Below are 27,283 nucleotides of genomic sequence, written 5' to 3' on the forward strand. Positions count from 1 at the left end.
TGAATTTGTGAAGGAAGTAGTAAGAAGTGAATTGAGAAAAATTAAATGACCAAACGTCGTAAATTTTTCTTGTGTTCTTTTTTTGAAAAAGACTCACACAATATTTTATTCTCAGATTTCTTATAGATTTTTTTCTTACACCATTTTTTATATATATTTCTATACATTATATTTTGTTCATTGTGTTATTTACATAAAAGAGTGTACACGGAGTATTTAAATTTATGCAAAAATTGTGCTGTTGATTTTTTTAGTGTTGTTGTTTTCTTAAGAAGGGAATTATGCTCCAAAGGTGGAAGGAAGTCGATGGAGAAGAATAAATAATAAAAATATAAATAATTTATTTATATATTTTATCATCTCGTGAGATGAGGATTTAACATTATATATAGTTGATATTTTTGAATTGCAAATAACTTAATCACTGGTTTTTCTTTTACCTATTTAGTTTTTTCTAGTCCACAATTTTTCTATAAAAATCCTTTTACTATTTTTTTGCATTAAAAAAGAATTCTTCAGTTAATCATTTTGATTCATTCACACACATTTTTTTCAACTAATTTTTTTTTTAGCACTATTTACACACTAATTGTTGTCTTTTTATTAAATAATATTTATTTATATATTTTCTCAAATTGCGAGAAAACCACATTTTTTTTTTTGAAGATAACATATAACTATTTTGAACAAGAAATTTAATAAAAAAAATCTTTTTTAACAATAACTATAAGAATTAAATCGTATTAGGACAGTCACTGTTTTGTCCCTCAATTTTTTTTCAGATTTATTCTCTGAAATTTTCGTGCCATGGAAGCTCCTTAATTTTCTCAAATTTTTATGAGGAAAATTCTTGAAAAATCTCCCGCGAAGCACATCACTTTGAAACACTTTTTTTAAGGACAAGAATTTGTTCACGTTGTTGCTCAGAATTGCAGAATTTGATTAATCCAATCGCGGAATTCGGAGATTCGCGTGTAGACTCCGGGTTGATTGGGTTCTGCACATCCAATACCCCATGATATCACACCAGCTAGTTGGAAGCGTTTGTCGTGACGCTGAATAACCATTGGACCACCCGAGTCACCTGTTGAAAATGAAGAAGAAGAAAAAAATATGCAATTTGTCGTATCAATTAAGATGGTGCAGGTACACTAAATTGTGGATAATTTTTATGGGCAACTTGTGGCCTTTGTGCGCTTCTTCACCTTCGCAGGAGTCGAAGCCACCATTCTTCCAACCGGCACAGATGAAAATGTGCGGAATGTGCTCGATGTAGCCCGCTCTTCGGTACATTGCCTCACAAATTGAGTTCTCTATCACAGGAACAGTCACTTCTTGTAGGACACTCGGTAGGGGTCCATCTGGGCAAATGAAGATGGAAGAAAAAACATTTAATTAATTTTAATTCAATATATTGCGTTTGTTATGTAGAAGTTGGTAAACATCTCAAGTTCGTGAAGTTTCTTGGAAAAATTAAAACTAACTTAACGGAGAATTGTGAAGAATTCTCATAAAGTAGATTTTTATTTAATTCCGATTAAATATCCATCAATGCCCCATCCTCCCCTATGCCACAAAATCCAACTCAATTTTCTGATCAGTCAATATAATGCTAAAAGGGAATTAAAAGGCATTACAAATAAGCTTGTTCTCATGCTCAAAAAATAGAAAGAAAATCCAAAAGACACAAAATGTGATTTGATGTACAATTAAACATGCCTATATGTTTGCCATAAGCCATTTTAATGGGTTCTCATGTTACACAATTTACACGAAAGCGAGCACAATCAGAATCTCTGTGTGCGGCTTTTATTGCCTCTAAACACCGAGCCAAAGATCACCATCGAAGACTTATTTTCGAAAATTTATCTGCACATTGAGTATATTTCACACATAAATCGCGCGGGATTATTTTTTTTTTACAGCATGGTTATCCCCATTAATAGGGCCATTGTATCACCTTTGTTTGAAGTTAATGATCACCTCGGCAGGTGATCACCTCTTGGCGCTTCTTTTGGGGTGATAAATAAATCACTAGCAGTGCTTCGTCATCACTTTTAATGAGCTTTTCGTAAAGGGGGGGGGGGAAGTTTTTTCTTTTCTTTATCACACTCACCTTCGTAGAGTCTCCCCCAACCCGTTACATAGGCTGTCCTCCCAATAAAATTCTCATCTGAGTCAGGAACACAGACGGGAATGATGTTTGGCTGGAAGATCACCGGTTCGTAGAATCTAGGTGATAAGAGAAGAAAAATTATTTATTTTATTCATTTTTTATTTCTTGACAAAGCTCAATTTTGCAGTGAATAAGGAATTACATAAGGAGCTCATAGTACAGCCTTATTTTATTTATGCTTTAATCGTTTGAATCTCTATGAAGAAAAATTTTTTAAATTTAGATTTTTAGTGATTTATTAAAATTAAAATTGAAGGTTTCCTTTTATTTAGAGAGCTTTTAAGAGCTTATAATTTGTTGAGATTAGAACATTTGATTTTCAATTTTTCAACCAAATAAACTTAAGAAATTTTATTTGAACAAATTAGATTTTTTTTTTGTAGAACAATTTAATTAACAATTTTCTTTTTCTACAAATTGTTTAATTGAGTACGTTCTTGAATTAAGTGATTATGGGGGGTTGTACGGGTCCCCAATGTATTTTTATTTATATTTTACATGCCAACTTTATTACTTGATTTTTTTTTCATTGTTATTTTAACTACAAACCTCAGTTATAAAATTCTGATGTTGGCGTTTGTATTTGATGAAAATTCTTCTTTAAAAGGCAAATTAACTTTCGGAGCTTTCGATAAGTTCTAATTCTTAATCAAAAGCTAGAGACACAAAAATCTTAATTTTCAAGACAAAAATAAATAAAAAGAAGATTTCTGAAAATTTACTTTAAAAGAAAGTAATCTCAAAAGGCTTTTTTAAAAAATTTTATTAGGTAAGGAAAGCTATGAAAACAAGGCTAATACGTCATGTTCAAAAGCTCATGAAAATTCGAAATTTGATCCCTAAAACACTGCCTGACTGACTTAAATATCAAGTAAGTTTGTATTAAATTAAGATTTAATTTAAATACCTGAGAAGGGCAAGATCGTACTCAAAGGTTCTCGGGTCAAATTGAGGATGTGATGCTACAATTTGTACACGACGCTCTTGATACCCATAGGGCTCCTCTTCTTCCGCCAAATCGTACTCTCCAAGACGCAAGAGTAAATCCGATGGGGGAACACTGAAAGTCAAAAAAAAAAGAGAATTCATTTATAGAATCGCATTTTAAGAAGTTTGAGAAATCCCGCAGAAAATGATTTCAACAGAAGCTTACGAAGCTCTTGAAAGTTTCTCAGGTGAATGTTTTATATATTTTCGTTACGCGCGTGTTTTATGAATTTTTTGTCAGTCTATGGGTAGACCACGTTAAATATTTACTTGATGTTTTTTTTTTGCACTCTTTTTCCAACGTCTTGTCCGTCTTGTCTCATTTTCTGGCAATTCTCCAGTAGTTTGTTTGTCTTCTCTCAAAGCTCCCTCCCCGCGAAAAGAGATGCTAAATAACTTGTTGAAAATTATAATACTCACTTGTCGACACAATGAGCCGCTGTGATTGCCCAATTCTCATTGAGAAGTGCCGCTCCACATTTGTGCAAATAGGTCGATGTTCGCCACTGTCGCAGTGAGATTTGCCATGGCCACCGTCCAAATGATGCCTTTGTACCACCGACAATTCTTGGCTCCGGAAACATTCGCTTCCCACAGACTGCCAGCACCACAAGAGTGGAGTTGATGATGGCGGGATGCATGATCCACCACACGCGGCAAACGATCCAAATGGCAAAAATTGCGTGGCGGGAAAAAGAGAGAAAATTCTTAAGAAAACCACTTAAGGACACTCGCGTGGAATTTTCGCAAGAACAAGAACAACAAAATTAGCACAGAAGGGAGCAAATTCTTGGTATACGATCCCCCACTTTGGAATTCCTTGCACAGTGTGCCCACGAAGGATACACACAAGAGTGCCGGTGATGTTTGAAAAATGATACGAATGTCGCGAATAAAGTCAGACTTCTGTGGCGAGGGCTGAGTTTGTAGTAAGATCATCATCATCGGGCGCGAGTGAATTGACTTGTGGTGTATGTGAAGAAAAAAAGACGTTAAATCTTGTTCGACCACTTTGAAAAAGATGCCCGCAAAAATGGGATTTTTCCCCTTGTTCTTATTTGTGCTGAGGATTCTGGAGCTTGGCTGTTTTTTTTCCCTCCAACATCCACATCGTCTTCTCTCAGATCAACACTCCAAACTTCCATTATATATTTTTGTATTTCCCTTGCGGTGCTCCACACCGGCTTGGGGTATAATTATATGATCTCATTGGGTGATGTACGTGGTGGAGGAAAAAAAATGTGGAAACAATAATTTCACTTGATCGAATTGTCTTGACCAAGATTCAACGGATTGTCTTCTTCCCCCAGTTATCAGAGTTGATTTCATCTCTTTTCAATATTTTTCTAGATTTTAGATTAAAGATATTTTCTATTTTCGTTTAAAGAGATTTCTTCTATAATTCCTTTAGATATTTGACTTTGAATTTAATTAATTATTTTTGTTCCAAAATTAAATAAATTTATTTTATAAAGGGTTAAGAATCCTTTCCTTTCTTTTAAGTTAAAAGTTAAGTTGTATTTTTTTAAAGTCAAGTGAAATTCACTAGTCAGACAGACTTAAGATTCTTCAGGAAAGGCTTAAGTTTACTTATGATTCTTTAAGTTTTCTTAATAATTTTTTTTTTTAATTTTCATATGACTTCTTAACTCTCAAGGTTCTTTAAGAAAAAAAACTTAAGGTTTCTTAAGAAAAATCTAATATTTTACAGTTATCTTAAGCTAAACTTAATATTTCTTCAGTCAGGCTGAATCGGGCTAAATGAATATTTTACCAAGATTTTTTTCTGATCGTTTTCGGGAATAGAAATTCGTAAAAATCATCACAAAATATGCATTTTGCTCGTTTAACTTAAGTATTTCAAATTTATCTTTAGAAATCATATCTTTTTCCTTAAAGGAATCTTTTGAAAACTTATGTAAACTTAAGACATTCTTAATAAAACTTAATGAATCTTAGAAAAACTTAATGAATGTTAAGAAAACCTAAAGAATTTTAAGAAAACTTAGAAAATCTTAAGAAAAATTAAGTCTTTTTTTCAAGAATCTTAGGTCTGTCTGATTAGTGAATATCACCCAATATTTTCTATCCTAGAATTCAAAATCCTTTTAGAAAGATTCAAAAGATTCTTGAAATAGAAATTTTTCCTTTTACGAAGCAAACTGTTGAAAAATTTAAAATGTTTTTCACAGAATACCGGAGATTTGATAATTCCCGAATTTTAAGGAAAGAATAGAAAAGATTTCTGTCATAATTGACCGCAAAATTGTAAAATATATCTAAAACCCTTCAATTTTTCCAACTTCTAAAAAAAATTCATTAAAACTCCTAATAAGAATTAACTTTAATCTATACTCGAGGAAAGATTTCAACTCTAATGACAAATCCCACAGTAACGACCTAGCTACAGCTTTATCATTCACCATGACTTTGCTTTGAACTCACTCTGTCTGTAGTCAATTCCTTCCAACGACGGCATGGGCGTTGTAGCCTCGGATGTACTGTTCTGCCCTAAATCTCCAGCTGTGGTGTTTGTCCCATCTGTAGCATTTCCTACTGCCACTGTTGTCTCAGTTGACACGGAGAAATTTCCCGCAGCTGATGTTGTTGCATTTATTGCCTCGGTTGCAGGAGCTGCTTCCGATGTTGTTTCCACTGGGATTGTTTGCAGAGGTATCCATCCTTCGGTGGTGCTCGCTGTCTTATTCTTTTCACTCTCATCAATAGTTGTCCACGTAACAAGTCCTGATGGTAGTGTTGTCGCTTCAACTGTTGTCTGATTTATCATTTGCGCTGCGGTTGTTGAATGAGACGTTAACGTTGCATTTTCTGTACTAACTGATGTTTGAACATCTGCAACCGTGCTACTTTCCATTTGTTCTACTGTTGCAATTGTTGTTGGAGGAACAATAACAATAGAAGACGTTGGTTTGGGCTTAGGCCGAGGAGCTTTCGTTGTCTCTACGAAGCTAAGTGTTGTTAAGGGCTTCTCCTCTTCATCCGTTCCAAATGGTTGTTTTGTTGTCAATGGAATTGCTGTTGTAATTGGTGTTGCTGTTGTTGCTGGTTTTGATGTTGTTTCTGGCCTAGGTGTTGTTGTTGTTACTGGTTTTGCCGTAGTTACTGGTTTTGCCGTAGTTACTGGTTTGGCCGTTGTTGCCGGTTTTGCAATTGTAACAGGCTTTTCAGTGTTTTTCGTAGCTACCGTAGTTGTGGGTGTTGCTATCGTGGTGGTTGTTGTCGAACTCTCCTTCACAGCGCTCCTTGTGGTCGTCTCCGGAGTTGCTGTGGTATTTTTCGGTGCTGCAGTAGTTTTGGGAGAAGCCGTTGTGGTCTTCTTCCTCGTGGGAATTATCGGAGTAGGTGTTGTTGTCTCCGTTGTGGGTTTCCTCGAAGGCTTCTTCGTTACCGACGTAACATTTTGTGCTGTTGTTGTGGGTCGTCTCGTTGGTTTTGGACGACTTGTGGTTGATGTAGCTGTTGTGGGCTTCTTCGTTGATGCTGGACGCTTTGAAGGCTTTGGCTTGGGTTTGGGACTAAATGATGATGACTTGACTGTAGTACTACTAGTTGTAATTGGTGCCTCAGTTGTTGTTCTTCGCGTTGGATAGCGTGTACTGTGGGTGGTTGCAGGTGTTGTAGTGACCTCCTCAGCGGGGGTTTTCGTGACAACCTCCACTGATTGAAATGTGGACAATTTAACATTTTCAGGTGTTGTTGTGGGCAAAGGTACAGGTGATGTGAATCTCGTTTCTTCTAACGGTGTACTCAATGTGGAAGAGGGCACCGGCGACGTTTTATTCGATGAGGATGACGGTGAAGAAGAGGAAGATACGCTAATAACATCATAATTGGTCGTATAATGATGATGAAGTGCTGGAACGCTACTTTCTGACGACGATAAAATGTGACTAGTGGTGGCTGAAATTGTTGACACGGGTACCAATGGTCTCTCCGTCCTTTCGGGCAACTCACCCTCCAATGAGGGTCGTACCGTACTACTACTTGAATGCGTTTGCTGATGAAGAAAGTGAGAAATTGTATTCTCATCTATACTATTGTCACTTATTTCCGTCTCAACCAGCAGTTGATCGTCCTGCAAGAATACAAACAATACATTTTTTTGTTCTTTTAAATATTCTTTTAAAAGCACATTAATTATTTTTTTTAATGTTTTATGGGAAAAAACTTCTTTCTACTCTCAACATCTTTTATATAGAATGTTATGTAGGTGATAAAGTGATGAATAAATTTATTCTAATTGCATTAAATACCTTTTCTCACCATGATAATATTCTTTGGAGTTATTATGAGAAGATGCGCAACATAGAGAGTGAATAAAAAAGTAATAATGGTGTAAAAGAAGTTTTCTCTTTGCATTTCTTCTCTTTCTACCACTTCAATGATTTTCCTTTCTAAGCTTGTGCTTGTGGGAAAATTTCGCACAGAACGGTCTGTGTGGAATCATGATGATCTATGCGGTTTATAGTGAGGAAGTTTTATGCTTTATGAATCAGGAAATAGCATTGCACACCTGGTTGATGTATAAATTGGTCTCGCTTTTATTAATGATGCTACTTAAACGATTAGAATATTCTTTTGAGCCTTCTCAACAATATAACTTTATAAGGTTCTTTGAAAAGATTGTTATTTTCTGCGTTAGAATTGGCTGAATTTTTATATAATTAGATTTTTAAAATTAATTCAACAAATTTTGTGATTTCCGTCGATTTATTAAACTTTTCTGCGGAAGTATTAGAAAAATTCGTAATTTGCCAAAGAAATCTAAGCTTTAAGCTTCCAATTGATCATATTCAAGAAAATGCAATGAATTTCCATTAATGTTAGAATTTTCAGGCTTTCTTCCATGAGCGTAAGGAAAAGTTCTTAATTTTCCAAAGAAAATCAAGTTAATTAAGGGAGAATTTATAGTTTTTATGCGCATTTATCAAAGCTTTAAGCTTTCAATTTTCCCATTTTAGTCGTTTGAAAAATTAAATTTTAAATTTTACGTTGATAAATAAGAGAAAATTAAATTGAGCTATCCAAGAAAATGCAACGAATTTCCCAAACAACTCACCTTTATGTGACAGCACGACCCAAAGTAGAATCTATCTATGCAGGTGCCAAGATGTGTGCCATTGGATTTGAGACAATCGATGGCAAACATGCAAATTCCTTCTTCGCCAGATCGTCGAATTTTGCACGGTAGATGCCGGATGTTGCGACCCGATTGATCTTCATTAGGATCGTTTGAAGACACCGGAGAGGAAGTATGAAAAAAAAACAGAAAGACGTATTAATATCTTGATTAATTCTCCGAGATAAATATTCTAATGATCTCTTCGTGTATAAGAGGAAGAAGTTAAGTGCGCTCGATTGAATTTATTGTTGGGTCAGTTGGAGAGTTCAACGTTAAAGAGAAAATATTTGGGTCTCTGCACTCATTTGCGTACGTGCGTCAAATTTTATTTATTTTTTCCTCTTCTTCTGCCCCCTTTTCGGGGTCTTTCTTTTGTTGCGGTCAATCGGGATGAGTATATGTTGGTTTCCACGCGGGTGTCAATGTCAACACCAAGAGTCTTGGGCATGTTTTGTGACCTCAATCTCTTTCACAAACAAACCGACACACTGTGTCAATATTGTTGGGTGCCAAGAACAAGAAGTTGGGGCGCTATTTTGGATGCTCAACACGATTTTGCCATTTTCTTTCTTTTTTTTTCTCTCTTGCTTTTAACATGCCCCGTTCTAGATGGAATTCTTCTTTCTGGGGCTACGTCTTCGCCATTTTAGCTTTTTTGATACAAATCTACCTCTTTTGTATTAGACAAATTTTTGTCATGATGGCCTATGGGGCATGTCAGTGAAATGTTGCGAGGGAAATTAGATATAATTACTCTGTGTGAAGGGAAATTATTGTATACAACATACTGTGTGTGATGGGAGGGGGGGGGAGCTATGTCTGTGCAAAATGCGAATTGTATCTGACCAACTGTAGGTAATATGATGATGATGGACGTAACGGGAATATTCAATGGGTGGTTCTCAGGTGGAAGAATCTCACTGAGTGAATCCAAAGAAAATCATCTCCTACATTAAGAACGAAAACTATGCCCGCGTACAATGTAATGAAATTACACATTATGCGCCACATATAGTGAAGAATATCGACCACATAGGTGAGCTTTCCTCTCTCTTTCTTCCTTCTCATCTCCACGTAACATGGCACCAAAAATTCTTACAACACTCTCACAGAGAATTCTTGATCTTGTGTCTTTCTTTTTGTTTCTTTGACGATTGAATAGGGTCAAGGATGTTCCTATGGAACATGTTAATTAATTTCTTTTCCTCTCCTCTATGCCATATCATTCTTGTGGGATTGGCTTTCAAACCAACCTCCATATCCACCTGTGATTCGCCCTCCGTAAGAACTTCTACGGGACGTTCTATATTCTCACAAGAACATCGCACGACGTCTCGGAGAGTGAAAAGATTTTTAACATTGTCTTGAGACAAAAGTCGAGCCGTCTCCTCTAGCACATCTGTGCTGTGTGCCCTTCACTTAATTAGGTAAAGTTTGTTAATTTTTGTACTAAATTTGTGACCTCATCGTACACAACAAAATTTAATCACATTTTCGAGCTCTTTTTCCGAGGATTTTTAATTAAATCCCAATTAATTTGCATAATTCTTTTTTGTTTGGAAAATTTTTAAAGGTAATTTGTATTCGAGTTTTGAGAGTGAAGAAATTGAGCATAAAATATCTCATACGGAGATTAAGTAAGTTTTATGGGTCTCATGATGTGTCTTGTAAAGAGAAAGATGAGAAAAAAGATTCTAATAAAATTATATGAGAAGAAACGTCGTAATTTTATACAAAATTATTTAAACATTTTGTAGAAGCATGGAAAAAACTGAAAATATTTGCTTAAGAATTTTTAAATTGAAGAAACCAGAAGAAAGTGTTTTTCTTTTGGAAAACTTCCTCTTCGTCATCATAACCGCATCCTAAGAAGAAATGCGGACAATGAGAGATGCAAAAATGTATGTCAATGCGCGGTTATTGACTGTCTTTTTGAACATTTACTTCCATCCTAAAGACAGAGTCATACAGAGACTCCCATTGAATGAGTCAAAAATTTATGCATGGATTTTCACAGATAAAAACATGCGCCCGGAAAACCCCACCGAGAGTCACGTGGTGAGAGAGAAAGAGATTTTGAGGAATTAGTGAAATGACTCTGCACACCCATAATTGTGTGGCTTTTGTTGTTCAACCCGGAGAAATGGGTTAAATACTTAATTCCTACTTCGCATCAATCTTCTCTTTTGCTTTTCTGTCGCATAATATGCAAAGAGAGAAAATGAGCACGTTGACACTAAAGGCGCGAAAGTTTTGCGCATTTTTTCATTGTGATTCATGCACAAGCCCACCTACAGTTTTATTTTTTCTTCAAGACATTTGGGAATGAAAGTTCTGCGCAAATGTTTTTTTCTTCTTCAGACTTTATAAGAAGTGATCCTCAAGTTCTTGATTTCATTCGTGTTATTTTTTTTTCTTTGCCCCTCAGGAAGAACTTACAGTGTGACAAATGGTGAGAATTCTTCAAGTAGACTGGAGATGAATGGCACACCGCCATAGAGATGAGAATGAGAATTGCCCCGAGAACTTTGTGACTCCATTGTCTCCATCGAGATCCTCCTTGCTGTGTCTTGTACATCTGTAAAAATTAAACAGAAAGAGAGTTAAAAAAAAACAGATGAGCTACACCCCAGAAAAAAAGAGAACGCGGTAAGTGAATGTGTCAAAAGCATCACAACAATGATTAACGTATAAATTAAAAGTATTTTGCGCGAGATTGTGAGCTCTGTGTGATGCCAAGACATTGACCCATGAATTGAATCATCGTGAATCTCTTTTTTGCACACTTCACTGATTAAATTTGAATTACAAGCTCAACGTGTCCAAACAATTGGGCTCTGTTGGATGAAGAGATGGAGGTGAGGAATGCGTTGAGGAAGAGAGGGTAATATAAAGAAGACATTTTACAATGGATTGTAAATCTTATATACAGCGATAGATTATGGGGAGACAAGATAATCATATTTCTCCTTTGCATAACGTTTAAATCATAAAGAATACCTTTTGAAGATCGCAAATATAAACATACCTACAAAAATCCAGGGGCAATTTTGTGCATATTTACATAGGGCTATTCGGAAGAAATGCAAGAGCAAGATTTTTTTTATTTGTGTATTAGAATAAAATAAAATAGAATAGAGGAATAAAAATTCTCTCTCTTTTCTATTTTAAAATAAACTTTAAATACATTTTGAAAAGTTTAAAAAGAATATTTTCTTATAATTTAAAATAACGATTAAAATTTGAATTCAATTATGAATTAAAAAGCCTTTAAGTTAATCAAATATTCCAAATCATATTCAATCTTTTTTTTTTAATGAAAAATCATATTTTTTGTGGACAAGGTATGAAATATTTGTCTGCAAATTAAAGTGTTTTCATATTTTTTTGTGAATATTCCTTTTATTTAAAGAATATTTCGAATAATTTTTAATACAAATAATAATTTTCGTTCATGCGAATTTTTTTTAGATTATTCAAAATATTTATAGAATATTCATAATATTTTACGAATGTTCGAGAAATTTTCATGATATTTTACGAGGTTTATAAGATTTTTTTTCAAAATATGTTGGAGGAATATTCAAATTATTTAGTTGAGAATATTGTGTGTGTGAATATTTAGCGAAAATTAGAGAGAAAGTAAAATTCTAACGAATATTTGAGAATATTCGGAATTTTCTGATCCTTAAACAAATCAAACTTAAATTCTCTTTTATTCTTCACATTGTTTTTTTTTTGCAATTTCCTCAATTAACCCTGCAAAATTGATCAACTTTTGCCGTTTGTTGCATCTCTTGTGATGCTTGGCATTTACCCACTGTGTGCGCCAAGCTCCGTCCCTTGAGATTAAATTCTTCCCAGAGCGTCCTCGTGGGCTTCTCTCTCTCCATGGTGATTAAATCAAATTGTTGCAATTGAAAAAGAAGCCAAAGAAGCTACAAAGTGCAGATGGGTGGATATTTTTTTAATGCCGTGTGGCGAAGGTAAATGAAGCGCAAAAATAAAAAATAAAAATAAAGAAAAGAGAGGAAGATAAAGCAAAATGATGTGCGACTGTGAAGATGACCAAAGACCAATGGGAGGTGCAATGGGATAAAAATGCAAAAATGAGACCAAAATAATGGAAAAAGATGTTGCATCTCGATCTTCTTCGATGGATGAGACCGATGAGACCTTCTCCTCAATGCGCGGGGAGACTTCCACGTCGCCAGGGTATCTCTCTTCCGCGCACGATGCTCGGTTGATTTTGCTTTGAGTTTTGATCGTGCGCACCTTACGGAATTGGGAATGGGTGTACGACGATGTACCACAGGTAATCAAGAACTTCCTCTCTTGTCTCATTCTATCTGTCTCCATATTATTGGTAATGTGTGTGTGTGCATGTGGATGGAAAATGAGATGACAAGAATCCCCATAGGCTTGATTCTTCCTTCTTGAATCTCTGCATTTTCCTTTCACAGATATACATGGAAAAATTCTTCTCTCACACTCTCAATTGGTTCATCTGCTTCATGCTTCTATTTACACTCTTCTTTTTTTTACTTCATTAATGTATATTCCCTTATTCTCAACATTTATTTATATATAATGTAAGGCAATATATATTCTTCTCCTTTATAACAAATTCCTGTTCTATTTGTATTCTTGGGTGTAAATTGTGGTGTATTTATCGCTTCTTGTCTATCTTGCAACTATTTCAATATTGAAAATCATACGCTATATATAGTACGGTATACGTACATATGTACATTTCTTTCTACCGGGAGTTAACTTTTGCATCAAGTTTAGAAATAATTTTTCGCGAGAGAGCGATCAAGTCCGTTCGTTCAACTTTTACTACAGAATGTGATGTTCTATCCCCAACACAGAGGAGATTTTATTTTAATTTTACGAATAGCACATTCTCACCTAGGCTAAAAGCATCATCGCACAGATGGGGGGAGGGGGAACAAAAAGCACACACACCTGGTTTGAAGAGGCATTAATTTAATTAACGGATAAATCAACCCCGACTATATTGGAGAACCGCTCTGGCAGGTTCGTCGTTCGTGCACTCATTGATGTCTTTTCGTCTAATCGCGAATGGGGATTTTTTCAGCAAAGAAAATTTGCAAATTCTTGACATTTTTCCCCACCATCTGGGTCATCTTCATTATCTCCAATAATTTCTTGATACTTTTCGTGACACAGAATGATGAAATGATTGGATATTATCTCACACCTTAGAAGATGATTTGTGCTTTTTTTTCTCTGCTTCTTGAGCATTCACACAGCATCACGATCACAAAAGCCAGGGAGTTTATATACAACATACGTGAGCTTCCGAATGACAGAAATATTCAATAATATTGTGGTAAATTGTATGCGGAAATGTTAGAAGGAGGTGAGGTAAATTGAGATGAAAAAAAAGCTCGCACCAATCGTGAGAAAGAGGCGGAAATTCAATCGTTGAGCCTTGACCTCAAACCATATTTCACATCCTCATATTTTCTTACCTTTCTCCTTATGTGGGTGTGTGAGAGTTGATCCAATGATTCACCAACTGCAACTTCTCTTTTATTCCTTCGCGCAGCGATCTTTCGGTTGATAAATGCAGGATTTTGGTTTCTCTTTTTTTTATTCCTCCAAATTAAAAAGAAAAATCCCGAAAAGATCTCACGCACAAACACCACACCACCGAGAGGTTAGAGAGAGGAGAAGAATATCGTAGCTTCTTCTTATTTAATAAATTTTAAATTCTTTAAAAAAAAGCTACAACAGAAAGCACCAATTCACAGCAATATGTAATGCACCAATATAGTTTCACTTGGCATTATCATTCGTTTTGGATGCTTGCAGCAGAAATTTTTGTTGGGAAAAATGTTGGTTTGTGTGGGGCGGGAAATTTTCACTTTTTCTCTTATCACAGAAACAAATAAGCTGTCGTGTCACAGTGGCAAAATGTGCGGGATTGGGGAAGACAACGAGCCACACTCATGAGGTGGCTGCATTGAAAATTATGAACTCTTCACCAAAGCACCGAAGAGAGCAATACACTGACATAGCCAAGAAACACCACAACAGAACTGTTATTTGGCTAACGGTTTGCTCCTCACACTCAAGAATTCCATGATAATTCGATCGACTCTTGGCTTCGCTGCTTTCTTTCAATTGCGATCAACACACGGCAAAATCTCTCTCAGGTTGCCCCGTCTTATTGCCCCAACTGTGCTTTATATGCTTCGCTTTTTTTTCTTCCTTCGTCTTTCACCGATGTCTTTTTTGACCACAACTCTGAATTAGTGACATCGATTCCCAGGGAGTTTTAGCTTTTTTTTTTTCTTTCTGGGAAGATTGCCTCAAGATCGCCCCGCAAGATCGCGTGCGAAGATTGCTTGCAGTGATCACCTGAGAAACACCTGAAGATCACCACAATCCTTCCAAAATCACGATCACGTGCAAATGTTGTGCAGGAGAAATGTTTTTCTCTTTGGCTCACTGCATCTTGTCACCTTTGCTGGAAAACATTTTGATTTCTTTCTTGAAAAAAAAAATCCTCAAGATCGCCCCCACAAATGCGGTAATGGTGGACACTCTCAACGGCAGTGCACTTGTCCACCACAGTGTGATCATCAACTGACTACTGCAATATCTTGCCAAGTTATGCTATGAGATGCAAACGTCTCTCTATTATTCCTCTGGTGGGAAGTTGTGGTGGAAGAGAAAAAAAAAAGAAGTCTGGTCGCGCGATCGCGAGAGAGAAACAAGCGAAAGACCTTGACACTGAAGATGTTAGAATCACACTGAACTGTGGTACTGAACCTGTGGAGCTCCTCAACACCAATTTTCCAAGCAATGCGAGAGTGAGGTGGTCTCCGCACGGTCTCTCCATCTCATTTGCACCAACATTTTTACCTGTCTTGAGCTGCGGTGGAAGAGAAAGATTGTTGCCTTTTGGATGTGGTAGCTTCTTCTTCTTTCACGGCGATCATATGGATGTACGATCGCGCGAAGGAATGAAGCAAAAGAAGATTCTTGGACGCGACTCAAAGGGGGACACAACACAACATCGCGGAGATTTGATAAAAGAAGAAGAGGCAGCAAATGGCAAAAACCTCACTGTCATCGAGTTGCAAATTGATCTCAAGGCGATCCAAAGTGATCTTCATTGATGATCCTCCAGAGGTAGCTAAAAATATTTATAACATAGCTCTCGAATGTTTGGTAAAGTCTTTTTTTTTCTTCTTCATCTTGAGTTCTCATGTAAACCAAATTTGTCGTATTTCACCTGTAAAAATTACAGGCTGATTTGAGACGGTTATTTTCTTTGAAGGCTGTTGAAGTTTCTTTATTTTCTTAATTAAAAATTGTTTTGGTATTTTCTTTAAAAATTATCATATAGGTATTTTTAAGGAAAGATTGTCTTGTTTAAACTTATGAGGAAATCATAAAATTGAAGACAGTTCATTTTGTACAACTTTTGATTTCTTGTGTTCCGCGAAACTTATAATTAAACAGAAGATTCACATTCTGAGAATCTTTTGATTCTTTTATTTCGTGGAACTTTCTTAGAATAATTTATTCTTGTTCTATAAATTCTTCTTTTACTTTTTTTTATCTTAAACTGAATACCAAATTATGATAATTTATCTTTTTTGAAACTAGTTTCAATCTACGGTTCTTTTCTTTTAGTTTCTCGTGTTCTGATGAATAGTTTCGTAATTTTTTCTATACTGAAAAAAAAAAACAATATTATTGCATTTTAGAGTTAATTTTCAGTTAATATTTAAAACAAATCTTAATTTAAATTTAAATTGAACGCAGTTCAATAAAAATAAAATGCACCGAAATTTTTATTGGTGCCTTTGCAGAGCTTTTCACTTGTGGAATTTTTCATATTAAAACATTTTATCATAATTCTCCATTATCTTGTCAACATGTGTGCACCGTTGAGTACACTGGCCTCAAATATTATTATGCTCTGCTATTACAGCGAGAGGTTCAACATACAAGAAGAGCCCGAGATATTTCACAATTGCAATTAAAATATTTTCGGTGTGTTGCTCCAGATGTAAGTGTCACGATCGCATGTCAACAGGCGAGCAAGAATATTATGATTGTTAGTAATGAATGATGTCGATCACATGGCCCATTAATACTTACACGATCATGCGGTAGAAGCTTATTGCTCGATTTTTATTGCTTCTCATTTAATTTCTCATCACGACGAAGAAATGGGAATTTTTTTCTGGATGTTAAAGAAAAAAAGAGAAAAGTTTTTCCTTGGAAGAAATTCTAGAGCAAAATTTGAGCTTTCCACGATCACACAGAGCGGTGAGAGCTTTCTCCGGTAAACTCATGTTGTCTCTCTTACACATGGCTCTCCCGCGGAGCGAGTGAGAGAGAATTGTTTATTTGAATTATTCAAAAAACACCTGTTGTGTAACAACTATTTGTAATTTCGCTCTCTCGTGATCTCGCGGCATTTCTTTCTTTTTTTCCTCTCTCTCTTAATTCTTCACCACTCTTCTTGGCTTCTTCGTGTCATTTTTCTTACAACATACAAATGCATTATGCTACTCCCAAGAAGAAGTCTTTAAACTCTAATGGTGTGTGAAGAAATTAACGTGTATGATGTACAAAATAACTGTAATTTTCGTCACAAGAAAACACGGTGTGGAGGTATTAAAAAAGAGATGGACAAGAACGAGAAAAAAAAGAGGAAGCGAAGAGGAGAAAAAAAAAGAAATGTACATAAATTAAGGTGCATGAAAATCTCAGTGGCTACCAAAAATTAAGAGTGAAGAATGGCCAATTTACCCCCTCAGCTGAGGTTTGTTCTTCCTGCCTCGTAACTTCTTTGCGGTGATCACCTTTGCACGAGAACACGATGATATAAAAAGGTGAATGGCGTAAAAGAACAGTTTCAAGAATTATTCTCTTGACTTTCGGTTCTCCCTCTTCAATTCTTCCAGCTCGCATTTTTGATGAGATTAAACTTCAATCTCTAAATGACTTGTTAATCAATTTTGATGAGAGCACCCGGCAAATACTCTGTTTTATCGACCCCAAGAGAAAACATGAGAGAAAGACAGGCATTAAACATTCAAAAAGCTCTCGCTATGTATGAACGAAAGCTCAGCGCGAAATAAAGACACAGATTTTTCTATCAAAATAAATAAATCATCCACATCTCATTTAATTACACAAATATCTTAATTTTATAAAAAAAAATTCCTTTCTTTTACATTATTTTAGCTAATGAAAAAAATTAAAAATTAACCTTATACAAAAAGCTTACGCACACACATTATTTACAAACTCCCCAATACATTCATAAATTAAATATTTTTTCCTCGCCTTTTCGGGTTGATTTTGAAATGTGGAGCTATTTTTTTTTTCGGTAAAAAAAATTCTTTGCCAATTTTTTTTCGAGGCTGCAATTTGAGAGCGAGGTTTTTCCCCCCGAAGAGAGTTTGGAAATCACATCACAATTTGTAGTCCTTTCCCATGACTTTCTCAATCCACGGCACGAATTTCTGTATGTTGGTGTAGACGCCGGGTAGGTGTTCGCGCCCACAGCCAATTCCCCACGATACAAGGCCAATGAGTGTCTTGCGACCCTCGAGTGTTAGCGTCAGTGGTCCTCCACTGTCACCTAAATGCGCATAAATTAAGAAAAAAGAAGAAAATTTCAGCAATATTTTTTTTGCTCTTTTATGAGTTTTTCCTATTTTTTTTTGATTACCTTGACACGAGTCTCTGCCACCCTGCAAAGAAGAAAAATATTTTAATTGTTAAATATTTTCTTACATTTCGTTGATTAATTAAAAGCTTTTCTAATTATTTATTTGCATTGTATTGCGATTAAAAGCTTTGATTTTTTTCTTAATTAATTTAGCTTGAATATTTCAGCGATTTCTTGTACAAAAAAAATCAAAAATTGACTCAAAATTGCAGTGATTTTATTTAGTCCCAGTTTGATTAACATTTGAAGAAGATTAAAGTTCGGAAAATGCATAGAATTACAAGGATTTAAACTAAGAATGTTGAGAGAGAAATTTTCTTAAAGAATTATTTACAAAATTAATTTTACAAGAGCTCGAAAGAGTCTGAATAACTAATTTAATTAATAATTTATTTAATGAATAATTCTACCCCAGTCTTCCCTTTAGAATTGAATAAATTGATTAGAAAAATTGGGGAAATATTTACCTCCTTGTATCCTGCACAGAGGAAAACTTCGTGGATTGTTTCTCGACGTCCAGCGGCTCGAAACCATCTTTGGCATCGCTCATTTGGTATGACCTCCACATCAACTTCCTGCAGAACGGACGGCACTGTACTCTGCCCATGCCTCGTACGTCCCCATCCCGCCACAGTGGCCATTCTCCCGGTCAACTTCACCTGCTTCCCCGGCAGACACACAGGGAGGATGTGCTGCTTGAACACCACAGCCCTGTCGAGCTTCACAAGAGCCAAGTCATTGCGAAAGTCCGCTGGAGAGTAATTTGGGTGAACTTCCTTCCGCTCAATGTTGTACTCTTCGTGATTTAGTCGTTCATCCTGATCTCGTACATCCCACTCACCCAGGCGAACTTTGAGATTTGCATTTGGTGTTGTGGCTACACAGTGGGCCGCCGTGACGACCCATCGATTGGACACAAGGGCACCGCCACAGCTGAGCTTTCGCGTTAAGAATCCCGACTTTATGAGAGCTGCTTGCCACGGATGTGATGCAAATCCCGTTGAGTGTCCACCCACAATTCGATTGGATCGCATGTACAATTCTCCACAACCTGCAGGGAAATTCAGAGAAAATTCTCAGTGTTAGAATTGAAATGAAATGTTAAAGCTTTTCCGTGCTTATTTGCTACGAAAGTGTGGGAGGGTGCTTTGGTGCGATTTTTTCCACTATTTTGTGCATGTCTGTTTTTCTGTGGCTTTTTTCTACTCTTTGCTGCACCTTTTATCCCATGCACAGGCGACCCTTCGTCATCTGGGCGCGTCTGCATGTGGTAATGTGGCCTGAAGGGGTCCACATCATCCCCAAATGGTGGTCCCGCAATGGCATCCACAAGTGGATCATACGGTGATTCATCTGTTATGCCAAAATGATGATCCGGCACAATACTCGATGGGCGATTGGGCACGGGGAAGCCCAAATGATTTGTTTCGTGCATCCAATCCTGCGCAGGACGATGTGGGCGTTGTGGGAAGGATGTTGGTTTCACATAGGTTGGTCTCTGTGTCACGGAGTGTTCGGCAGTTGGATAAAAGCCAAACAATTGTATTATATCACCTGAAATTTGTCTCATTCAGGAAATATTCGCTAAAAGGCATTATGTTGTGTCCTAGTGTGGGAATATGATTAGCATAATTTACATAATTATTTTTTTCAATTAAAATCCAGGATGGAAATTCTCTTAGAGCTTTTCTGCGAAGGAGCACAGAAATAAAGAAGGAATCTCTGCTGAACTTATTAAAAAAAATACCCTTGTTGAATAGAAAAGAAGGTTAAGAGCTACCAAAAAAAAAACTCTGATGATTTAAACTTAATTCTAATTGCTAAAATTCTGAGTATTCTAATATAAAAAAAATTCTACTCTCAACTTCGTAATTTCGGAGAGTTTTAAAGCTTTTTAATTCCTTAAATTCATTCGATTTCCCCCCTTCCCTCTTTTTAATCCTATAATTTTTTTAAAGCCCAACACTTATAACCATTTTTCTTTGTAAGAGTTTTAAAACAAAGATAAAATCCACTAATCTTGTTGCACAGTGTAATGTTTGAGGTATATTTTCAGCGTGGATAATTCTTTAATTTAACGTGAAATTTCATTTTCAATTTGTATGGTTTTCCTTCATGATAATCTAACGATTTATTTGATTTACCTTTACCCTCTTTACCTTAAAATACTCTCTAATTATTATATTGGCTAATTTTGTGTTATATGATCTCAAAATTTAACTTCCTGTGCTCCCATAATCCTCACAATATATTATTAAATTGCTAAATATATAATTAAATTGTCCATAAAAGAATCCTCTCAAAATTCTTAATAATTTCTCTAATATTTTTATATTGCGTAATACTAAATGGTTAAGATTTTACGACAAAAGAACAGTACTTAACCCCTCGCCTCTAAAAGCACGTGACTTGACAAAAAAGGGCTTCTCGGTAGAAGGTTCTAACGAAAAATAATGGAGTGAATGTCCATTAATAAAATGCAATTATCTTCCCATTAAATAAAAATATAGAGATGCAAGAAGTACATAATTTTCTTTTTCATTTCACTCTCCGTATGGCGTGTACATAGCGAAAAGAAGAAAAAAAAGATATAAAAATGATGTGAGTCAATGTAATGTTTAAATCCGTTGAGTTTTTCAAGTGGAACGATTTCATTTTCATTTTGCGTTTTCTTGTGATTTAATTTGTGCTTTACTTGGGCAAAATCTTCTCACAGTCGTGATGCATGTACGGTGCGGGGTTTGTTTTCTTCTTCACTCTTTAATGGACGTTGATTGCTGTTTGGTGTGTTTGTTGGGGCTAAATAAAAGTGACATTCAAATTGGTTTACATTGCAATCTGTTATACCTGTAAATGATGGGGGAGTTAGGTACCCTATACAAAATGTATAGCAAATGACTGCGGAGGGAGAGATGAGAAAGAACCCGGGAAAAAGGGCCCCTCATGGGCGGAAGTAGAGTGGAAATTTGTTGCTTTTGCTTCCAAAATTCCAAATAAAATTTAAATTATATATGCGAAAGAAATAAAATAAGGCTGTTTAATAATTCAGCGCTTAGTAGGGCAAGTGCAGTATTCGTGGAATAAATTAAAGTGAAAATACTTTGAATGAAATAATCTCATTAGATGTTCATGGGAGACTTGCGAGGAGGAGGAAGCTTCCCCCCTAGCAGCAGGCATGTCTCCGTGCGCACAATTTCTGCACGACAGCCACAAAAGAATTGTGAAATGCTCCAAAAAAATTGGATGGCATTCAACACCTAACGAAATTGCACAGACAAAGTGTAACATTCGACATGCAGTCTTATTCCACCCGCATAACTCCCTGCTCTATGCCAAAGAAGAGCTTCGCATCTAATTTTGTATAATTTTCTTGTCTTTTGTCTTGCAAAGTCTAATCTTTTTTTCCTTCCTCAAAAATTCACCTCATGCGGCTTTTTTTTGCGATGATGTCACAATGTTTTATACTTCTTTTATCATGCTGCAAATATTTTTTTTGCTATCATTTCTATGAAATATGGATATGAGAAGCCACTTGTGTTGCCTAATACTTCTGTGCAAAATTTTAATTGAATACAAAATAAAATGTGAATTCGTTAAAACTATGAAGTCTGCAATTCATTTGGTGGGATATCATTGTTTACGACGTGTAATGAATGTATAAATTACATGATTAAATGCGATGGAATATGAATTATGTATTGTTAAGCATTTTAAAGGGATAACAATGAGATAGATTTAATTATGAAAATCTAATTTATATAAAATTTTGAAAAGGAGTTTGTTTATTTCTATGTAGGAAAAACTGAAAATGTAAAATTTAGAAATCATCGACGAAGAATTAACTCTTTAATGCTTCGTCAATGATTTTTGATGAGGCATTTTTTTCTGCTTCATCTCCTTCATTGTTTACATTTTTGAGCAAATCTTTAATGACTTTTCCCAAATAATCTTTAACGGAGAATTAAAGTTTCTTTGGAAACTTATTCATTTTTGGTCCTCTGCAATATGAGACATGTCTCAATTGTTTACTAAAAAATGACAAATTTTCCCATACAAAAATGAATAAACTCCTTTATATTCTTTGAAATTGTTTTTTAAAAAAAAGTAAAAGAAAAATTGGTCTTCCAAAAAAGTCCACAGAAAACAAAGTTTTTAATTTTTCTTTCAAACTAACTCAAGAATACCTACTTTTCTTATATGTACATACATATGTAGTATAAAAGCTCAAGAAAAGCTCAAAAAGTTCTATTCTAAATTTTTAACACAATCTGTGTTAAATATCCGTGTATGCAGATTTCGTTAAAATATAGAAAAATTAAATTTTATTTTTTGTAGATTTTTTAAGATTAATTTTTCTTATATTTTTTAATGAAATTTTAATAAAATTAAGGAGTTTATTCATTTTTGAATGGGAAAGCTCATCGTTTAAGGAAACCATGTATAATATAATAATGCAAAATTTAAAAACTAATGCTCAAGAAAAACTCTCATTTTCAAATGAAAGCTTTGTCTACAAATATTTCGTCATCTTCCCAACTCTTTCGATTTTCTCACGTTCCTTTCGTTCAACACCTGATTTCACGCCGTGTGTCCAAAAATAGAAAAAAAAAGAGATTTGACAAAAATAGATGGAGAATGCGTTTTGGAAATAACATTTGAGGGGAGTGAAAATAATATTTCACGTGAGTGCAAATTGAATTCCTTTTGCTGTTAGTGAAATTAATTTGCCATTGACACTTTGGGAGAAAGTTCAATGATTTTTTTCTTCTCTTCATCACTATTGTTGACTCTATTGCATTGACCTTAAAATCAAAGTGTTGAACGCACTCTTGGGTGTTTGTGTGTGAAATGAAAATTGATAGAGAGTGAATGCGATGTTGTGGGGGATACTTACTGGCATTGTGAATGGCTCCGTGATTGGGATTTGTGGCTGGCTGGACATCTTCATCAATGCAGCATGACCATATCATTCCACCTGAGCACAAATCCATTGGCTTGCCCCCACCGAGAACGCATGATATTGATAGGCCACAGTCGAATTTCTTCCCCTTGTATTTGCATGTTTGAGGAATCACTGGAAATTAGAGAGAAAAGTAATTTATTTAAATGGTTAGGCAAAGTTTAGAGGAAAAAATTGGGGAAAATTCTTCATAGAAATCGATCGTACTTCTTCCCAACATATCCATAATTGCATTTGATTCGTATGAATTGTAACTTGAGGGGTGCTTTCGCGTGAGGGCATCGAGTAGGAGGAGGTCCTGCTCTTGACGCGACGTAGAATATGTGATGTGACCCCCTATATCCAAAAGGGCACTCATGAGCACAAATAATATCACAGCATTCACTTTCAATTTGTGGCATTTTGCCCAAATTCTCCAACTAGTCATTTTCTTCTTCCCTTTTTCAGTTAAGCTTCTCTTTCACCTTAAAACTTTCCTCCAAATGTATAGCTTTCGATCTTTTTGCGAGAATAAAGATTTCTCGTTAAAAATAAATTGTACGAGAAGAAGCACAAGCACAGCAAAAAAATGTTGATTTTACTACGAGGGAAATTTCTAAACTTTGCTTTTCTGCACAAACTCACAAAAAACTATAATAATAATAAAATTTTAAACTTCATCATTGAGCATTTATCGTCTCTTCACATTCCTTTTCGTTTCAATTCAAATTTTTCCTCGTCTGGTACACTGCTGAAACTTTCTTTGCGTTGGACCAGATTGTTAATTCAAATGAGATTCTATGTATAATATGAGATGCAATTAAAGCACAAAACGAGATGGTAGAGAGAGAGAGAAGCAATTGAAAATGAAGTGGAAAGAGGAAATTTCAATATAAATGTGTAACACTTTGGCTATAAAGTTGACCCAATTGCTTCTTCAATGTAGCAATTTAGAATTTGATCTAAATGCTTTGGAGATTAGCAGCATTTTCGCGCAACAAAATGCATTCACAACACTGCACTGTTAAATTTTTAAACTATTATGGTATAAACTACTTCCAAGCACAGGTGCAAGAAATTTGAGAGGCCGAGCGAGAGAAATAAAAAAGGAGAACTCGGATGATGAATTTATATTGCGAAAAAGGTGAATTTTGCACTTTTAGTCGCGACTGAACCAAAAATTGCCATCACGTCTTGGAGTTTGGTGTGGAACTAAAGTGTTGGGAGAAGAAAGAGGTAAAAATACTATCAAAAGAGAGAAGAAGTTATCCATCGTGCAGTGAAATTTCTTACAGTTTTCAATTATTTACCCACTACCTCATTCAACGAGCTTGCTCTTGTGTTTGTGCGTTATTTCTTCACTTGTATTTTTACTACACTTCTTGTACACGCCACCACCTCTCTTGTAAAATCCAAATGAAAACTCCTCTGTCGTAGTCACAAAATTTTTCACGTATAAAAATCCCCCAGACTGTTTTTTTTTGCTTCTTCTTCAACACATCTCTCAAATAATGTTAAAAAAAAACCTCCTCACGGCGTGACTTTCTTGTATTTGTGCAGCTATGTGTAGAAAAATCCACGCATGGACAATAGCATGGTGTAGCGAAGAAAGGAAAAAAGACGCGATTCGTGTGATTCATTGAGGAGAAAAATGATTTCAAGATTGGGAGTGCAAGAAAAAAATTCACAACTTTTTTTTCATGTGAACCATTTCATTTTTTTTTATTACCAATCATCTAGAAGAATTTCGTACACAACACACAGGGTGAAAACAAGGAGATTGCAAAGTGCGATGAGACATGCAAATTATCGCAACGGAAGTCCCAAAGGCAGGTGGGAGGGGGAGTTGTAGTAAAATAAAGAAGCTGAAAATTATTTCACTTTTGTATTGTTAAATACGGTGAAAGTATATAAAATTGTCTTTTGTTATATACCAAAGATGACACACCAAAAGTAAACACGTAGAGTCAAAACCTTATGGAAATTTTTGTCGCGATACGCTAAAAAGAGATTAGTTCCAAAAATGCTTAAAAAAAGGGGTGGATCATTGAGATGTTTGAGAGCCTAAAATGTATTCTTGGAGAATAAAATTTAAGAGTTGTTGAAAAAGGCTCGAAGGAAGTGGAAGAAATATTTTTTTCTAAAGAACTAAAAGATAGATTTCTGTCAAAAATCTGTTCTTATAATTTTTCAATTTTATGATATTTGATATTTAGTTTTTTTAATATTATTTTCCTTTTTAAAACTCCTTTAAAAGGTTTCTGAATTTTTTTTTAATCCTGAAAATTTTTTTGAAAGTCGTTAAGGAATCCTAATTCGATATATTACTTTTTTTATAAATTTTTCTTCATATTGAAAATTTAAAACAAACACAAAACGATTTTTTATATTAAGAACTTAATTATTTGGTGTTCCTTAATTTTATTATTAGAAAATTTTTTGAAAACTTATTTAATTTTCCCTGTTACAATTTTCTTTGGTTCTGCATTTTAAAAACAATTTTATCAGTATTTTTTGTTTAGAAGAATAAAATAACTTTTTTTAACTTTGATCTAATTATCATTACTTGTCCTCCCCCTGATGAGATTAATCTTAAAGATTATTGAACTTTTTCTCTGCTTCATGCATCAATCAGCTGATTTTATTTATTTTTCTTTGAACAAAAATTAAAAATAAAATCATTTTTGAGTGATTAATTACTCAAAACCAAACACAGAGAATTCACACACAAACGAAAACTAAAATTAACTTTTCCATCATTGACTTTCCTTTGCAATTAAAGTGTGTAATTAAGTGATTTGTTTGCAAAAGGAAATACCAAACGTTACACGCTTAGAATTCTCTCTCATGTTGGATGAATTACAAGAAAAATATTATTTGTGCTGCTTTTGCTTTCTTTACGCACATGTTGGGTTCAAATTGAGTTACGCGCTTTACAATTTTTCACATGGCCTGAGACACTAAATTTGGGAAGGTGAGAGCTTCTTGTTTGAGATTTTTGTCTCTTTTGACCTAATTTTTCAATGTGGTGCGTTTGTGGTTAGTAAGAAGAAGTTGGGGAAAATCAGTGACCAAATCCGGGTGATGATGAAATGTCTTTCGTCATTGAAAAGGGAAATTTTTAATTAAAAATATTTTTTCTCTCAAACTTACAGTCAAATTCATCGAAAAATTTGGCTTCTTTGGGTAGTTGTTGGCTTATTGATTCTCTCAGTGAGTAGCCAATTACACGGTTGTAGCCATCATTCTCTTGGGCACCAACTAGTCCACCTGATCCAACATTAATTAAGAAATCAATCCAGATGACAATGATCAGGAGGAATCCCAGTAAACTCATTGTTGTTGATGAAGGTGTTAAGTTTATGGTCTCATTGCAGTTTTATGACTCGCTTCTTTGTTTGGATGCTGTTGGGTGTGATGAATTCCGTCAAAGGTTGAGGGTTGTTGGAATTTCCAAAAATTAAAATTTTCCTCTCAATGTCCACTTGCGGTGGAAAAAAAACTTCACTTTCACAGTTTTATGAGGAAAAAACAATCACAATAAAATCACGTGTTTCCTGAGAAATTCGGCGGAGAAGGTGGAAGTCAATACCAAAAGCTATTGTTGATTGTTTGAGGAGCGTGCAAGATGTTGGAGGAGAGACACTCAAAAGACACTGACCTTCGATATTTCTAGCTTTCTTCTGCTCTTTTATTATTTTTTGGTTAAACATTAAACTCGTATGTAGAGACTTCCGATAAGCTTTCGTGACACCAACACGCGGTAATATGTAATTTGTGACTAGAATACCTCCACTTGTGAGACACGCTAAATATACTTAAAAGTTGGTTGATCGAGTTTCAGTGAAGTTGTGGATCCATTTTCGATGGTGATCGGGTTGAGACTAATTTTTACCGAAAGCCTCCATCGCTGAGAGTTAACAATTGGAAAGTAGCCGGTGTGTAGCTCAAATGAAAATATAAAATGTGGTGTACGTAAAAGAAGTGCTGCGGTTGGCGATGGTATTTATCTCATAAGTGGCGTCTCTCTTTTCACTCGGCCATTCATTTGTATATATGTTGGATTTATTTGATGTTTTTTTTATTGCTTAGCATATACAAAGTATAAGACAAAAAGCACATTTTGGTTACTCAACAATTTTTCGCCACAGAGACACCCATTTCCCTCCCTCGAGGGATCAACGTCGTGATGAGATTGGAATATTCATGGTCAAGGTGCTGCAGAATATAATCAGTGAAAGTTTTTCTTCCCATCTGGCCTCCAGCGAAATGTTTTTCAATTATGAATATATTTGAATACGTGATGAT

The 27,283-nt window shown here is 35.2% G+C and overlaps 2 protein-coding genes across 3 annotated transcripts; both read right to left on the reverse strand.

Moving 5' to 3' along the window:
* Positions 1-63: 63 nt before the first annotated feature.
* On the reverse strand, positions 64-15,093 carry LOC129788054 (serine proteinase stubble). Its single transcript, XM_055824025.1, has 9 exons — positions 13,805-15,093; positions 10,746-10,884; positions 8,244-8,401; positions 5,609-7,259; positions 3,584-3,761; positions 3,084-3,236; positions 2,117-2,232; positions 1,206-1,361; positions 64-1,084 (listed from the first exon to the last, which is right to left on the reverse strand). The coding sequence occupies exons 2-9, from the start codon at positions 10,882-10,884 to the stop codon at positions 924-926; spliced, it is 2,712 nt and encodes a 903-aa protein (XP_055680000.1). The 5' UTR covers positions 13,805-15,093; the 3' UTR covers positions 64-923.
* A 2,356-nt stretch (positions 15,094-17,449) lies between these two features.
* Positions 17,450-26,909, reverse strand: LOC129788055 (serine proteinase stubble). Of its 2 annotated transcripts, none has more exons than XM_055824027.1 (5): positions 26,129-26,909; positions 22,931-23,110; positions 18,504-19,087; positions 18,037-18,058; positions 17,450-17,946 (listed from the first exon to the last, which is right to left on the reverse strand). In XM_055824027.1, exons 1-5 carry the CDS (start codon positions 26,310-26,312, stop codon positions 17,777-17,779), a joined length of 1,140 nt encoding a protein of 379 aa, XP_055680002.1. In that variant the 5' UTR covers positions 26,313-26,909; the 3' UTR covers positions 17,450-17,776. The 2 variants fall into 2 exon arrangements, with proteins under 2 accessions (XP_055680002.1, XP_055680003.1); XM_055824028.1 differs by lacking the exon at positions 26,129-26,909 and adding an exon at positions 23,204-24,189.
* Between the last annotated feature and the right edge of the window lie 374 nt (positions 26,910-27,283).

The sequence above is a fragment of the Lutzomyia longipalpis genome, chromosome 1, assembly GCF_024334085.1.
Source record: "Lutzomyia longipalpis isolate SR_M1_2022 chromosome 1, ASM2433408v1".
Lineage (NCBI taxonomy): Eukaryota > Metazoa > Arthropoda > Insecta > Diptera > Psychodidae > Lutzomyia > Lutzomyia longipalpis.